The sequence below is a fragment of a genome (genome assembly GCF_019968985.1).
Source record: "MAG: Porospora cf. gigantea B chromosome Unknown PgB_NODE_534_length_15637_cov_115.631, whole genome shotgun sequence".
In the NCBI taxonomy this organism is placed as follows: domain Eukaryota; phylum Apicomplexa; class Conoidasida; order Eugregarinorida; family Porosporidae; genus Porospora; species Porospora cf. gigantea B.
Genome location: NW_027179086.1, coordinates 1 through 15,637, shown reverse-complemented (window position 1 = coordinate 15,637; position 15,637 = coordinate 1). Strand labels below are relative to the sequence as shown.

The following is a 15,637-nucleotide window of genomic DNA, read 5'->3' as shown; positions in this document are numbered from 1 at the left end:
CCCAAAAGCAACAAGCGGCCAAGAAGACCGCCAACAAGATGCTGAACGTCAAGGGACGCAGAAAAAAGAAGCGAATTGAGTCCTTTGCTCTGTACATCTATAAGGTGCTTAAGCAGGTCCACCCCGAAACAGGGATCTCCAAGAAATCCATGAGCATTATGAATAGCTTCATCAACGACATCTTCGACCGGATGGCCACTGAGTCCACTCGACTCATCATGTACAACAAGAAGCGAACGCTATCGTCGCGGGAAATCCAAACGGCGGTTCGACTGCTGCTTCCTGGTGAACTGTCCAAGCACGCGGTGTCTGAGGGAGCGAAGGCTGTGACGAAGTTCGGCGCCATCTAGGAGGATATATCCATGAGCGCTGTGCAGGGCGTAGTATTGACGTTACCGATTCCGTTATGTATGCAAACCCCTTCCATGCGATTTCCATAAAACCAGCGAGGTGCGCACCTTCTGATCACATACCCCATTCATCTCTGAGTGCGTCAGCGAGCTTTAGTCCCAAAAAGAACGGAATTTTAACTTCAAAAATGCCGAGTGAGTTGCATGGTCGCGACTTTGAAGACGCACTATCCTTCATCAACACCAACGTGTCTGGTGAGGACGCATAGACCTCCTCACTCAGTTGTCGTAGACCCGCTATCGACACCATACGGTCGGCGGAAGATGGTTTATGCGGATCATACAGGAACGGGTCAAATTTTCAAACCCGTTGACGACGTGTTGTCGTCAGATGTGCATCCCTACCATTGCAATCTGCACTCGCAGAACCCCATATCTCTGCAAACGCAGCACTATGTGGAGGAAGCGAAGCAAATTATCAAACAGTACTACAACTTGACGCCTGACGACGCCTTGATATGCCAGGGCGCGGGCTCCACCGGCGCCGTGGCACATCTCCTCCGCATTCTGCGTGAAAGTCGAATGAATCTTCAGCCCTCTGGCTGGATGAAGGACGGTGAGAACGCAACCTGAGGATGACTCAGCAGCCGTGTTGTACTTCCACGTGGGAAGATTTGGGGAATACGTCTGTTCACTCTGCAACGCCAAGCTGAAGTCTGAGGGGGCGTGTCGTGCCCACAGAACCCAGGTGCACCCCGACGCCCTCACGACCCACCCTACCTCTAAACGCGTTAAATTCCTAGCTGACATGAGTCTGCACCACAGCGTGTTGATGCAATTCAAGAACCTCCTTCAGGGATTTCCATGCGATTGGGTGCCGCTGGCGTTCGACCCTCACACGTCCATGCTATCCGAGGAGCATCTAACGCAGACGCTCACTCACCTGACCGACGACACTCTGCCATTTTTATTAGTTAATGGAGCCAGCAACTTGACAGGTATCGGGGCCTCCCTGGAGAGGCTGGCAGCGCTGATCCACCGACACAACGGCGTCATCTTCGCGGATTTAGCTGCATGTGGCATGCATAGGCGGCCTAACATGAACCCCAACCCTGCTGGCGCTTTGGACTTCGCGGTGGTCTCGCCGCACAAGTACCCTGGGGCGCAATCAGCGCCCGGGCTGCTTCTGGTTAAGAAGTGCCACCTGACTAACTCTGTGCCTGGTGTTGCCGGAGGCGGCTCCGTGTACTTTGTTTCTCCTTTTAAGGAGTTGTACCTCTTCCACCAGGAGCAACGGGAGGAGGCTGGCTCTTTGAACGCCGTTGGGTTGATCCGATTCGGTCTCAGTTTGCATTTACTGAACCAGCTTCCCGCACAACTATTGATGGAGAGGGAGAAGCTCTACGTAGACTATTTTTTCCAATTCTGGGGTCGGAACAAACGCATTCAAGTAGTTGGACCTACCAACCTCGATCGTGTCGGAGTTCTCTCCTTCATGATCAAATACGGCAACGATATGTCGCCGGTGGAGTCTTCCAACCTCTGTCGGCGGGGCGGCCTCTACCTGCACCATGAGTTCGTGGGGAGCGTCCTAGCTGACCTTTTTGGCATACAGATGCGGACGGGATGTATGTGCGCAGCACCCTACGCCGAGCATCTACTGGGTGTTTCCGCATCGATTGTCAACGAGATGGAACAATGCGCGTCGGAAGGGTTTCTCGTGGCGAGGCCTGGACTTTGTCGAATATCGGTGGTGCCGTACACGTCCTGGGATGACGTCGAGAAGATTGCCCATGCTGTGAGTTGGGTGGCGGATTTCGGGTGGCTGTTGATGCCTTTCTACAAGGTGGACTGGGATAGCGGCCGCTGGACCTCTCGGATATTCAACAGTGATCAGCGTCGTAAGTGGGTCAGCAACTACAACCTGAGTCGGAACGCCTCCAATGAGTTCTGCGTCTCCGCTACTCGCGTCGAGGCCGTGTCGACTGAGGCGAAGAAGAAGGACCCGCGACTGGTAGCAGGCCTGGCCCGGCAACCTGGATGGCAGAATGCCGCTGCTGAGTTGAAGCTTGTCCTCGCTCAAGGCGCCCGAGCCAAGCTTAAGCCCGCTAGCAAGCGCAAGGTGGTGGCCGAGAAGCCTGCAGTGTCCAACGAGTTGGCTGCGGCCCTTGCTCGGAAGAATAGCGCTGGCCTAATCAAGGAAATCGACCAACCTGTGGATAAACCTATGGACCAACCCGTAGAGACACCCGTGGACGCACCTGTGGATGGCGATTTAAGAGACTTCTATCAAACCTCTGCTCGGAGACGCGCGGAGCTGATCAAAACGGAGAGCAAGGAGGTGCCTACGGAGACGAGTCAAGCCGTGAGGTCCATGGAGAAGTTGCCATCCGTCCGGTCCATGGAGAAGTTGCCATCCGCGCGGTCCATGGAGAAGTTGCCATCCGCGCGGTCTATGGAGAAGTTGCCATCCGTCGAGAGACCAGCCACGGACCTCGCGGCGTCTACGGCAGGTATCCATTGCCCTGAGTCTGAGACCGAGACCAGGGCTTTGGATCCTGCCAACGAACATCCTGTCGCCGATGTGAAGCTTTCCGAACCGTCCCATGAGTCTGTGCTGAAGCAGCGATTTGATTCCATGCAGGTCCCAGAGGACACCGGGGAGCTCTTGGAAGCCGCGAGTGAGGTCTTAGACTTGCTTTTCGACAAGGACCGCGGCTATTCAGCTGCCCAGCTGGCGGCGATGGCCAAGTCCATTCCAGTGCCTGCACGATTTAGCCACCTGCTGTGGTGGGCCACTCCTCTAGACACGGTCCACTCGCTGTCATTGGCCAATTGGCGTCATGTGGAGGCGATTCCTACAGTTTGCACGGATCTGCCGCTGGCGTTCTTCACTGAGCCTAAGCTTCGGGAAGTCCACTCTTGCTTCGACACTCGTCCCTTCGGGCCACATCCTCTTGAGTCGTGGAATGTGTGGCCAGACACATTACCTATGGTTCGGGGAGCTGTTCTGGCGCCAATTCTGCACGATCAGTCGGATGCAGGTTTCATACACACTGACATGATGTCAGACGCTCTTTCAGTGTCTGAGTCACCCCTGCCCACAGGCGAGGAGCCTGAGGAGGAGGTCTCCGCCCCTGCTGTCGAAGCGCCTCAGGATGTGTCCGCCCCTGCTATCGAAGCTCCTCAAGATGCTGTCTCCGCCCCAGTTGTTGAAGCGCCTCAAGATACTGTCTCCGCCCCTGCTATCGAAGCTCCTCAAGATGCTGTCTCCGCAGTCGAGGAAGCCCCTCTGAGGCCCACCATTCCGATGGCGCTTCGAAGGAAGGTCGGCTCCGCTGTTAGAGACTTCGGTATGATCAACGATGGTGATAAGCTCCTGCTGGGCCTGTCGGGAGGCAAGGATTCACTCAGCCTTCTCCACATCCTCCTCGATGCCCGAAAGCGTGCTCCTGTGCACTTCGACATTGGCGCCGCCACCGTGGATCCAATGACTCCTGAGTACGACCCATCACCGCTATCCGAGTACCTCGAGACCCTCGGAGTCGAGTACCACATTCTGCAGCAGCCGATAGTGCAGGCAGCAAAGACGCACATGACCGGCAATAAGGAGTCGATCTGCTCCTTCTGCGCTAGAATGAAGCGCGGCATCCTTTACTCGCACATGCGTCAGCACGGCTACACTACCCTGGTTCTTGGGCAGCACCTTGATGACCTCGCTGAGTCCTTCCTAATGTCCTGCTTCCACAACGGTGGCTTAAACACTATGAAAGCCAACTACGTCGTTGACGCTGGGGATCTCCAAGTCATCAGGCCATTGATCTACTGTCGAGAGCAGCTGTTGGCCGACTTCGCACGCAAGAGCCGCTTGCCCATCATTGCTGAGAACTGTCCCGCGTGCTTCTCGGCTCCGAAAGAGAGGCAGCGCGTGAAGCTTATGCTGGCTGAGCAGGAAGCCTCGTTCCCATATCTCTTCCAGAATCTCCTAAAGGCCATGAAACCGCTTTACTCCGTCACCTCCACCCAGTCTGAGGAGTGTCATGTTACGGCCTGTGACATTAGGCGGGTGGAAGAGACGACCACCGCTGGTGAGGAAGACGACGCTTGTGGGTTCAGCGAGTCACTTCGCATCTAATAGGTGCTAGCAATTGGCTCGAATATTTCTGTCGACGTGTCATGGATGATAACTCTTACTTTGATGGGCATCTTGCATCATCAGACGATGAGGAGTGGGTGCCTGGTATGCGCCAACACCGCATCGTGAAACGTAATGGTAGGTACTATCTACTGGACGCTCCCAGTGACGAGGCGGAGACTGACTCGAGCGACTCGACAACGAGCAGCGACGCTGATGACAGCGATGCTGATGACAGTGATGCTGATGACAGCGATGCTGATGACAGCGATGCTGATGACAGCGATGCTGATAGTGGCACTTCCCAATCCGATTCTTCTGAGCAAGAGCCCCCTGCTAGGAGATGTCCCCGCCGCAGCTTGCGTATACGTCGCCAGCGGAGCGTAGATGGCTGTCTCCGCTCACGATTGAACGGCGAGTCCCCGACAGGCCTCAACCCGGCCAAGCGTAGAAATCGTGGGCAGAACCCATCAAGGCAGAAATATCGCCGGGTATTATGAGAAGATGCGACCCAAAAGTAGATCGCCACCAGCACACCTCTTGTCTAGAACTGCCTTAGCAACGCAGGCGGTGTGAAAGCTCTTACGCGGTTTTCAATGCATAAACCAACAGTCCCAAAGTCATGCGTTCATTCGGTAGAAGTGGCTGCCTCATTATGGAGCCCACTCCCTATCAAAGCCACAGCATTCTCTACGAGTTCCGCAGCCTCGGTGGCTGAGAAAACCTCCCCCGTAAGCCTGACCACAGGCAGTCCCACCACAGCGGCATGACAGTTCCGCTGGAACTTCGTAGAGACTGCATGACCGGCGAACACGCGCACTTCGTCGCCAATCACTGCCTCTAGGGCCTCCAACTGATGGGAATAGGCAGGGTCCGCTGCGGGCTCTAATTGCTGCGCGGTCTCCATATCCTCGCACTTTACGTCTGGAAGCCCGTTGACCCGAAGGCGACACTCAGCCTGAAGCTCACGGAAGAACGCTGCAGTTAGCATTGGGCAGAGTGTCTCTCCGTCTGGAATTGTGGCGAGCTCCTCCGAGGAGAGATCGACACCTCGGTGGGCACCCTTCCTGAGGCCGAGCTCCTTTTCCTTGAGCGAGAGTATCCGCCCCTTTAGCTTTTCGAGGATTCGGTCAGTGCTCTCGTCGGCAGACGTCACTCCGCGCAGAAACCACGCCAACTTTGCCACCAGTCGTTGACGTGCCTCCCTCTCCGCTGCCGTGTTGGGCGCCGAGGCTTCACTGTGCGGCCCCCGCATGCCTTCTTGGAGAATGGCGCAGCACTGATCTACAGCGCGTACCTGAAAGTCCGTTCCGTCTAGAGCGGTAGGGTTAGCGTCCAGTCGATGCCGCTTCGGAATCTTCTTGGCTTGGCCGAGCTTCGGGAGCATCCGGTGCCTAACAGCCCTCACGAAGTCGTAGCACAAGGTTCCGTAGGGGTCGATGTTCGAATACACCTTCATGCACATGTAGTCAGTGCGCCCTGGAACACGCTCCGCTATTGCAGACCACTGGCCAACACCCAGCTCCTGCACAGCCGCCAGAAGCAGCTGCTTCTCCTCCTCCGAGAAGGCAAACGTACGATTGAGCCCCGCGACAAGGAAGTTCTCAACTCGTTCGCGGCACTGGGCCTCGATTTTTCCGGGTACATGGATACGACTTATCGTGTAACTTTTAGCTCCTCGGCACTGATAGTACTCCACTGCCGCGGCCAGCTTGAATGTCTCCACCGGGGTCCAGAACCCAGATTTCTGGCGGAGACCAACCCAACGAGTGCGGCATTGATAATTGTCACGGCCGGGCATAGCGGCTCCTACGAACCGCCATTTTGCGCCGAACTGGCGGACTGCCTCCTCAAGCTGTTGGTCCTCATCAGCGGTCCACTCCAGGGGTGTCGATCGGTTGAGAAAGCAGACGTAACGTTGATAAACTTGGAATGGTGTCCTGCTGGTCCCGAGTGCGGCTGCGATGTCGCGCCAGCGGCGGCCTTTGAACTCTGCCACCATACCTATAAGCAACAGGTCTTCATCCTTTGTCCACCGTTCCTGGTTGACTCCAGGGTCAAGATGGTGACACCAGCGCAGCTGAACGTCCACGCCTGTTAGGTGGTACATCCCGCCCATGTTAAGCGCCACATCATCCCAAAATCGCTTCCAGAAGTGGCCCGAGTCCCATGTGTGGCCCTCAGCCACATGTGTGATTTCCGCCAGCAGAGACTCCGTTGACCACTTCATCAGTGCAGACTGCAGCTCGCCAACGGTGTCCATAAATTCCTTGGGTGGCGTCAGGGCACTTTCGTCTTTCATAGGAAGCACTGCGCCTTCAACGATTCGTCGCCGTTTAGCTGCGGGATCTTCGATGTCCAGCAGTCGCTTCCGATTTGGCGCCGCTTGCGTCGTCGCGATCTCTTGCGCGAGCTGCTTCTTCACACACAAAGCCAACCGCTCGTCGGTTGCTGGGTCCCAGCTGAACGCGCGCTCGTAGCGGCGAACCCACTTCGGCAGGCGGGTCTCCAACATCGCCTTCTCTATGCCCTCGGCGTTTTGAGGGGGGACCAGGCCCTTCACTGTGAACAGCGACTTCTCATGGCTCCTCGTTGTTTTGACGGGATCCGTCTGCGAGGTGCGCTGACTCGTCCGCAACCACGTTCGGCAAATCAACACGTTCTGCAGAGCGTTTGTCCTCTCAATGAGCGTGTCGTTTCGTACTGTTGTAAGCCCTCTAGCCGTAGCCTCCAACTCAGACAATCGAGCATTTATGGCGTTGATGCGAGCAAGTAAGTCCGAATCCTCACGAGACAACGGCTCCGGTGGGTCGTCCAACGGAGAGTTCACCAACATTGTGGGATAGCGAGCCAGTGCGAGCTTGCGGGCGTTCTCACTGGGCGGCGACGCCCACATCGATGCCGATCATAAAAATTCACTTTATCAAGGCTCTCGGAGTCTGTCGACGCTTGAACCTTCTTCAGTTGAAACCTCCGTTGAGCCCTCCGGCTGCTCCTCCTCAACGAAGCGCACGTCGCCTTTGGACGTCACGTCAGCCCTCCATCTGGCTCCTTGGCGCCGCCACCGGAACGGCGAGCGCTTCGCACCAGGATACATAGCGCGAGCCTCTGCTTGATATTTCTTGTGGATGGCCTCGAGCGTGTTGACTAGCAAGTGTGTGTAGGCAGCACGGTCGGTGAGGCGCGACTCCAGCATCTGCTCGCGGATGCGCAGCTTGTACGATCGTATCCGAGCGGTATCGTTGGCAAGTTCGATGGCCTTCGTGACATATTCGTCCTCAGACGCGCAGATCAGCTCTTCTATCCCTACGGACTTCAGTAGGCTTCGGCCCACACTATGACAGTGGTGCCCGTGCTTCCACAAGGTCAGAGCCGGGGTGCTCATAAAAAGACAGTCACAGGTGGAGGTGGTCCCCGCATAGGGGAACGTGTCCAGAGTAATGTCCACTGCGTTGTAGGCGGCCATATGCTGCTCTCCCGTCATCCAACCCTTGAAGATCAGGCGGTCTGCTGAGACGCCTCTGGTCAGAAAGCGCTGCAGCACGACTGCATGAGTTTGCTGGTCCCCGAGAACTTTACACTTCATCAGCAGCTTACTGCTCGGTACCGCCTTCAAAATACGGCACCAAATTTCAAGGCAACGGTCCTGTACTTTCGCTAGAGTTTGAAAGCACCCAAATGTGACGAAGCCGTTCTCCAGTACAGGTGGCGGGCCCACGATTTGGTTAGTGTAGAATGACTGGTAGCACCAAAGCGTCTCAGGCAGCCGGACGAGACCCTCAGAGTAGAGCTGCGTGCTGTCTGGGGGGTCCACGACGGCATCCGTTATCCGAAGGTCGCACTGGTCAAACCCTGCTGTTCCTGGGTAACCCAGCATCGCGACCTGCACCGGCGCTGGACGCGCGAGAAAGACTTCTACGCGGTTATCAGCCATGTGAGTGGGAAATTCGATGAGAATGTCAACGGCGTCGGCTCTGATCATCTTGGCGATCGACTCGGACGTCTCTGTGCGGCATATTCGGTAGGCGTCCACGGCCTCGCGGAAACGGGCAGTCACCCAATCCTGTCGGGGACTGTTGTCGTAGATGTACTGCTCCACTCTGTCGGCGTACTGCTTATGTACCTCCGTCACGAAGCCCAAAGTGAAGCACGCCACGGAGTGTGAATGGAAATCAGCTCCAAGGTATCCTATACGTACAGGTCGATCGCTGTCGGGAGGGTAGATGGGGAACTCGTAGGCGTCGTCGGTCAGATTGGGAAAGAGTGCCGCAAGCCGGTCCATGTACCCCACAGTTTTGAAGAAGACCTCATGCGGCTTGGTGTGATCCACGTAGTTCAAGTCGATAATGCAATTCTGGTAGAGGAATTTATGGGTTGCCTGCTGCGCAAGGCACCTCTCGTGCAGCATGAAGGCCTCTTCCACAAAACCGAGGTCCTTCAGCGTATTAGCCAACGTGTTGAGCGCCCCAGCGTGCGTTGCGTCCAGCGCCAGAGCCCGTCGCGCCTCCTCGACTGCCTCGGCGGCCCGCCCCATAGACATCAGGTGTCCTGCTCGAACGGTAGTCACGTCAGCGCAGTCGGGCTGCAGCTGGACTATCCGGTCCAGGGCATTCATTTTGGCTACTGGGTTGTTCATCCGCTCCATAAGTGTCGCGAATTTCTTCCAGTGCTCCACGTTCTGATCGTTCAGATGGATCGCCATGGCTATATGGTATCGCGCCGCTTCCAGCTCTGCCCGTTCCATAAAGCACCAACCAAGAATTTGATGAAGGACGTCGTCAGCCGGAACGAAGCTCAGTGCGCGTCGAACGTGACGGATAGCCTCGCGTAGATCGCCGTTCAAATACGCCTGCTCTGCCAGCAGCTTCAAACACTGAGCTATCTGCGGGTACAACCCACAACAGTCGCCGCCAAGCAACGCGTGAGCCTCATCGAGCCGTCCCAGAGCCGCTTGCACCTCTCCAAGTCGTAAGAGCACGGAGCCTAATCCCAACAGGACGGTGCCATTCATCGTGTCGATAACGTGGGCCTCCTCAAGCACGTGACGCGCCTCCTGGAGGTCTGTTCCCACGAGATCCTCTGCCAACAGCAGCCGGGCGTTGGCTCGTCTGGACGGGCAGTCCGTGGCGTCGGCGTCCACAACCGCCTTAGCGAGGGGGGTTAGCTCGGACGGCTCCGCAGCTGCCGGGGAGGCGGTCGAAGGTGTTGTGGTGGCGTCAGCGTCGCTTGGTTGGTGGATCCCTCCCATAATTGGGCCATTTTCGTGCTTCTCACTGTAAACAACAAAAACCTCTACCAACACAAGGCGACATACGCCTTGTTTGGATAGACGTCCACGTCTATCCAAACACGTACACCAGTCGCATTTAAACTGAACTGTGTTCCGTAATCGACCATTTACCATGGACATCGACAGCTTTAGGGCGGAAGTCACACAACAAGGGGAAAAGGTGCGCCTGCTAAAGAAAAGCAAGGCCGAGCCTGCCCAGGTCGAATTGGCTGTGAAAACGCTCCTCGGGCTGAAGAAGCAGCTGGCCGAGCTGGAGGCCGCTGAGGAGGCGAACAAGCCGCTGTACGTCACCTGCCGAGACGCATTGGAGAATCTTCTGAAACGACGTTTCTTCGTTGCTCCGGGATTCGAGATCTATGGAGGGGCACAGGGATTGTTCGATTTCGGACCTCCAGGTTGTGCTGTTAAGAGTAACTTGGAGAAAGCTTGGAGGGAGCATTTCGTGTTGTATGAGGATCTTCTCGAGTTGAATTGCACGTGTTTGACGCCTCACCACGTACTCAAGACGTCAGGCCACGTGGAACGTTTCTGCGACCTGATGGTTGAGGATCCACAATCAGGAGAGTGCTACAGGGCGGACAAAGTGCTGGAGGACCACATTGACAACCTACTGCGCGACAAGCAGAAACCTGTGTCTCCCGAGTCGAAAGCGGACCTGGAGAAGCTGTACCGGCAAGCAGATGCGTTGACTCCAGAGGAAATGAAAGGGGCTTTCGACAGCTTGGGCATCAAGAGCCCAAGCGGCGCCTGCTTTTCCGAACCCTTCCCTTTCAACCTGATGTTCAAAACTACTCTGGGACCCAAGCAGCTGGATAACGACGCGAACACCGGCTATCTGCGTCCCGAGACCGCTCAGGGCATTTTCGTGAACTTCCGCAGATTGTACGAACAGAATATGGGGCGCATGCCCTTCGGAGGCGCTCAACTGGGGCTTGGGTTTCGTAACGAGATCGCTCCGCGCAATGGCCTCCTCCGAGTTCGCGAATTCCAGATGGGAGAAATAGAGTTCTTCGTGGACCCGCTAGACAAGTCGCATGAGCGATTCGGCCAGGTGAAGCACCTGCAGCTTCCACTCTTCGATCGCGAGGCCCAGTTGAGCCACGGAAAGATTTCTAGAGACTTAACCCTCGAGGAGGCCGTGTCCCGAGGCGTAGTCTCTAACGAGTCTTTGGCGTACTTCATGGGCCGCACATATTTGTTCCTCTGCGCTATGGGAATACAGACGGAAGGTTTGCGATACCGACAGCACCTGCGGTCGGAGATGGCCCATTACGCGTGCGACTGCTGGGACGCCGACATTCTCACCAGTTACGGCTGGGTGGAGTGTGTGGGCCACGCGGATCGCTCGGCCTTCGACCTCACCAAACACAGCGAGACAACCGGCGAGAAGCTGGTTGCTTGTCGAGAAATCGTACCCCCTCGAAAAGAAATGGCGGTCAAGGCTGAGATCCAGCGTGGGAAGCTCGGACCCCGGTTCAAGAAGGACTCCCAGAGCGTGATCAAGGCCCTAGAGTCGGCCACAGTGGAGCAGGCCACAGCCATGGAAGCTGCGTTAGCTGCCACTGGCGCGGCTACGATTGCGGTGGGCGACAGAGAGTTCGAGGTTCGGCGGGAAGAGGTTCGGTTTGCCCTTTCGGAGATCCTGGTGCACCAGGAGACATACACGCCTCATGTCATCGAGCCCAGCTTTGGGATTGGTCGTATGTTCTATGCGATGATGGAGCACAGTTTTCGAACTCGCGGAATTGAAGGTCAGGAAGAGCGCAACTATCTTCAACTTCGACCGCGTTTCGCCCCCTACAACTGCAGCCTGCTGAGCATCAGCAACAACAAGGACTTCTCAGACGTGACGGCCTCACTGAAGGCTGCGCTGCTTCGTGCAGGCGTCTCATGCAAGTGCGACACGTCCAGCGCCTCTATTGGGAAACGCTATGCCCGCACAGACGAAATCGGAATTCCGTTCAGCATCACAGTGGACTTTCAAAGTCTCTGGGAAACGACAGTTACACTCAGAGAAAGAGACAGCATGCGGCAGATACGAGTGCCAATCTCGGAGGTACCAGCGCTGGTAAAGGACCTATCGGAGGAGAGGTTGTTCTGGACGGCGGCCTCACAACGTTATCCCGAGTTCACAGAGCAAGAAGTGCGAGCCTAGTCGCCGTCAAGCAGCTCGAGCCACACGTCAGTGTCGTATGTCTGAAAAATGCAATCGTTAAGCATCTGGATGATGGTTAAGAGACGGCTCACTTTAGCAATTGCGAACACGCAGGATACCAGGACCAAATGACTGGGCCGGACCAAGAGCAAGAGCGTATAGCACTTGACGCCCAGGAGCAGCACGTCCACCAAGAAGCAGCGGCTGGATACACCCTTGTCCGCTTCCTCACCCCAAAATGAGCAGACTACTCACAAAGTCCAACGCTTCGTGGAAGTCTACCACCAACAGATGCCTGCGACTACTGTTGGTGAAAATGTACCATCGGCAGACAAATGCCGCCAATGTCAGCTTCAGAATTGACCGGTTGCCTACGGCAGTGCCTTCCGCTATCACCTGCACTCTCCTCATTTCCTGAGAAAAGGATGCAGCTTCCTCCGGCTTGGGCTGCGGGATGGGGGATGAGAGCTCGACTTCGAGCGATGTTGCGACTGCGGGAGGTCTGCGACGGAGGAACTCGAGGAGCCACTGGGCCCGCCGACAGAGACCGGAAATTGACCTTACACCCGTGCTCCACCAGACAAACAGGGAGAACTCGCCACTGAAGGCGCTGATTCGTAGACCCCCCTGCCGTCGGCGGCATCGGAGGCCACCCAAGGCAGGGGCTGGACCATAGGTTTCAAAGCGGTCGAGCCTGTAGGGGTCATCCGCGCTGTAGAGTGAGAGCAGCGTTCTAATCTCGTGCCACAGGCCTCCGGTTACCGTCCATAATGTAAGCGATGTGAGCGCGACTCCCAATGCCCCTCCTTCTCCGAGTTGCCACAACCGGAATGTCAACGCCAGAAACAGGATATCCAAGCACTCGGCAACTCTAGAGATCCATGACACTAGGGCGGCATAAACATTCCAAACGGTCAGGACGCGTTTAGAAACGAAAGAAGTTGTCACCGCCAGCTCCCAGGCCACAACTGCAGCGCAGAACCCGCCGACGACGGCCACCTGTCGCCACTGGGGCTCTAACGGAGCCGGATCCACATGGGCCAGCGGAAGCCGCGGAGTGTCGCTATAGGGATACACTGCATGGACGAGAGGGGCGTTTTTGGGTGGGTTCTCCCCTATGACGCTCGCAAAAAAGAGATACAACAGAATGGCCTTTTCTGCCAGGAAGCAGCCGACTAGATGGCTCCTGAGGACCATGAACAGCCCTAGGTCGACTTGCTTCGGTGGCGAAGGTACAGGTCGCCTGCGAGAGTGTCACACGCAAAAAATCAAACTGCTGCCCACCGGTGACGATGCAGCCCCAAGTCCCTCAGCTCCCTGCGTGTCAACACACGCGCAAGCATGACGATATTGCTGTATTCTAAAATGGATTTGCTCGGAGGCCCAGTCGAAGGGAGGACTGAAGGCGCATGTGTGGAAGAGGCCGCTCAGTGTGCAATGGTTGATGATGTCCTAGGTCGGATTAACGTGGGGGTGGATACTCTGACGCCCAATACGTCGATAAATATGCAGGTTGATGAGGCCACTGAAGGTCTGGTTGAGCAGGTCAATGAGGATCTGATTGATACGGCGGTTAATGAGGTCCCTGAAGCTCTGATTGACAAGGAGATTGTTGAGGCCTTTGAAAGTCTCATTGACGCAGCAGTTGATGAGGTCCCTGAAGCGCTTATTGACATGGAGATTGATGAGGCCCCTGAGGCTCTGATCGACGCAGCAGTTGAGGAGGTCCCTGAAGCGCTTATTAACATGGAGATTGATGAGGCCCCTGAGGCTCTGATTGACGCGGGAGTTGAGGAGGTCCCTGAAGCGCTTATTGTGGAGATTGATGAGGCCCCTGAGGCTCTGATTGACACGGCGGTTAAGGAGGTCCCTGAAAGTCTCATTGACGCGGCGGCTAAGCTCCCTGAGGCTTTGGTTGACATGGAGATTGCTGCGTCCCCTGAAGATCTGATTGACACGGCGGTTGAGGGGGTTTCTGAAGCTCTAACGGACATAGAGATTGATGAAGGTCTGATTGACTTGGAGGTTGATGGGGTTTCTGAATCTCAGATGGATGTGGAGATTTCGGCTGGCGTTAATGAGGTGAAGTCCAAAACTTCGCCTGTCGTGAAAGAGGCTGTCACCAGCGGGCTTGCTACGGATGTGGACTCCTCAGAATCTGACAAGTCGCCCAGCGTCACCGATTCGGGAACCAGCATGGAAGGCAGCTGCCAGTCGGAGGCGACGAGCGAATCATTCAACGAAACGCCGCACCAGTGCAACCCCCGTCGGCGCTTGCGCGTCTCCCGCCTCGACTACCAAGACCCGCTAAGCAGCATCTGTCAGTCGGAGTTCAGAGGTTTCGCAAACTTGATGCCTATGATGGTAGCGTTGTTTGTCATCGCCAAGATGACGGCCAATTACTATCTGACGGGGTATCCCGTGGACACCCGTCTGGCCTACCTTATGTTCAAGGACTTCTTCTGGTTCATGAGTCTTTGGGGGGCGATAGCCGCCTACTCGTTTCTCGCGTACTTCGCTGTGGGTAGATTGTATAGCGGCACACTACAAGACTCCTTGTTGTCGGTTTTGAAGTTTCTGATGAACGCGTTGTTGTTCGGTGCGACCGCCACTACCTGTGTTCTCTTGAACATGCCCATGATGCCTGCCGCCTTCACACTTTCCACTGGCTGCGTACACATAATGAAGATCCACTCCTACGTGTCGATGGGTCAGAAGCACTTCAGACTCAAGAAAGCTGGTTACCCTAGTGATCCTTGCTTCCCCAGCCGTCTGACTCCTACGAACTACCTACGCTTCCTGGTTTCACCGGCTCTCGTTTTCGAGCCCTGTTTCCCCAAATCGGAGGCCTTTCGACCAGTATACTTTGGAAATAAGCTCCTTGTCCTGTTGTTGGACCTCGTTACCATGTACGTCTTGTGCTCCGCGTACATTATCCCTGTTGCGGACAAGTCGTATTCGCTCACCTTCGTTGAAACGTTCAGCCAGTTGATGGTGCCTCTAGCCTGCTTGGTCTTCGTCTTCTTCCACTTCGCCTTTGACACTGTTTGTAATTGCCTCGCTGAGATCACTCGGTACGGCGATCGCGAGTTTTACAGCGACTGGTGGAACGCAACCACCTATGACGAATTCTCGCGGAAGTGGAATCGGCCTGTACACGATTGGCTGCTCACGCACATCTACCTGGAGGTCAACCAGCGTTACAGCATCGGCAAGTGGGCTGCGACTGCTACGACGTTCCTATTGTCTGCCATTATGCACGAGATTTTTCTCGCGGTACTCTGTCGCTTTTTGCGAGGTTACATGTTCTCCCTGATGCTGCTTCAAATCCCGCTGATTGCGCTGGGACGATACCACCAAGCCACAACCTTCGGAAACATGTTCTTCTGGTTCGGAATTCTAATCGGTGTACCCTTGCTGATGGTGTGCTACACTCGAGAGTGGTCTGCGAGACGCCATGATGGCATGGATCTGTATGAGCCTTTCAGAGTATTTTAGATTTACCCAGTCGAGAGCAGCCCGTATAGGTCACTTGCATTTTTCTTTAAATACCTAACTCGTTTTTTTCATACATCTGTAGTGGAAAAATGAACTAAAATCGGATTCCTACTGAATCAGCTTTTGATTGCAATCTGCGTAGAATGCATCGAGAATGTTCACAATATCAACATAAACTTTAACCTTGAGCAAAAGTAGAAATCCTACGT

General features: G+C 55.6%; 7 protein-coding genes across 10 annotated transcripts; 4 read left to right on the top strand and 3 right to left on the bottom strand.

Annotated features, from left to right (window-relative positions):
* Positions 1-38: 38 nt before the first annotated feature.
* KVP17_001314 (uncharacterized protein) lies at positions 39-350 on the top strand (the record flags this gene model as incomplete). The annotated part of the gene is made up of 1 exon (XM_068516613.1): positions 39-350. One exon carries the CDS (start codon positions 39-41, stop codon positions 348-350), a length of 312 nt encoding a protein of 103 aa, XP_068373370.1.
* Positions 351-538: 188 nt separating this feature from the next.
* KVP17_001317 (uncharacterized protein) lies at positions 539-4,485 on the top strand (the record flags this gene model as incomplete). 3 transcript variants are annotated; one of them, XM_068516618.1, is made up of 3 exons in its annotated part: positions 539-605; positions 634-966; positions 995-4,485. In XM_068516618.1, 3 exons carry the CDS (start codon positions 539-541, stop codon positions 4,483-4,485), a joined length of 3,891 nt encoding a protein of 1,296 aa, XP_068373375.1. The 3 variants fall into 3 exon arrangements, with proteins under 3 accessions (XP_068373375.1, XP_068373374.1, XP_068373373.1); XM_068516617.1 differs by lacking the exons at positions 539-605; positions 995-4,485 and having other exon boundaries at positions 675-983; XM_068516616.1 differs by lacking the exons at positions 539-605; positions 634-966 and having other exon boundaries at positions 1,159-4,485.
* A 628-nt stretch (positions 4,486-5,113) lies between these two features.
* On the bottom strand, positions 5,114-7,381 carry KVP17_001315 (uncharacterized protein; the record flags this gene model as incomplete). The annotated part of the gene is made up of 1 exon (XM_068516614.1): positions 5,114-7,381. One exon carries the CDS (start codon positions 7,379-7,381, stop codon positions 5,114-5,116), a length of 2,268 nt encoding a protein of 755 aa, XP_068373371.1.
* Positions 7,382-7,408: 27 nt separating this feature from the next.
* KVP17_001316 (uncharacterized protein) lies at positions 7,409-9,733 on the bottom strand (the record flags this gene model as incomplete). Its single annotated transcript, XM_068516615.1, has 1 exon — positions 7,409-9,733. One exon carries the CDS (start codon positions 9,731-9,733, stop codon positions 7,409-7,411), a length of 2,325 nt encoding a protein of 774 aa, XP_068373372.1.
* A 154-nt stretch (positions 9,734-9,887) lies between these two features.
* Positions 9,888-11,930, top strand: KVP17_001313 (uncharacterized protein; the record flags this gene model as incomplete). The annotated part of the gene is made up of 1 exon (XM_068516612.1): positions 9,888-11,930. The coding sequence occupies one exon, from the start codon at positions 9,888-9,890 to the stop codon at positions 11,928-11,930; it is 2,043 nt and encodes a 680-aa protein (XP_068373369.1).
* A 228-nt stretch (positions 11,931-12,158) lies between these two features.
* Positions 12,159-13,127, bottom strand: KVP17_001318 (uncharacterized protein; the record flags this gene model as incomplete). Its single annotated transcript, XM_068516619.1, has 1 exon — positions 12,159-13,127. The coding sequence occupies one exon, from the start codon at positions 13,125-13,127 to the stop codon at positions 12,159-12,161; it is 969 nt and encodes a 322-aa protein (XP_068373376.1).
* A 144-nt stretch (positions 13,128-13,271) lies between these two features.
* KVP17_001319 (uncharacterized protein) lies at positions 13,272-15,428 on the top strand (the record flags this gene model as incomplete). Of its 2 annotated transcripts, none has more annotated exons than XM_068516621.1 (1): positions 13,272-15,428. In XM_068516621.1, one exon carries the CDS (start codon positions 13,272-13,274, stop codon positions 15,426-15,428), a length of 2,157 nt encoding a protein of 718 aa, XP_068373378.1. The 2 variants fall into 2 exon arrangements, with proteins under 2 accessions (XP_068373378.1, XP_068373377.1); XM_068516620.1 differs by having other exon boundaries at positions 13,296-15,428.
* Positions 15,429-15,637: the final 209 nt, after the last annotated feature.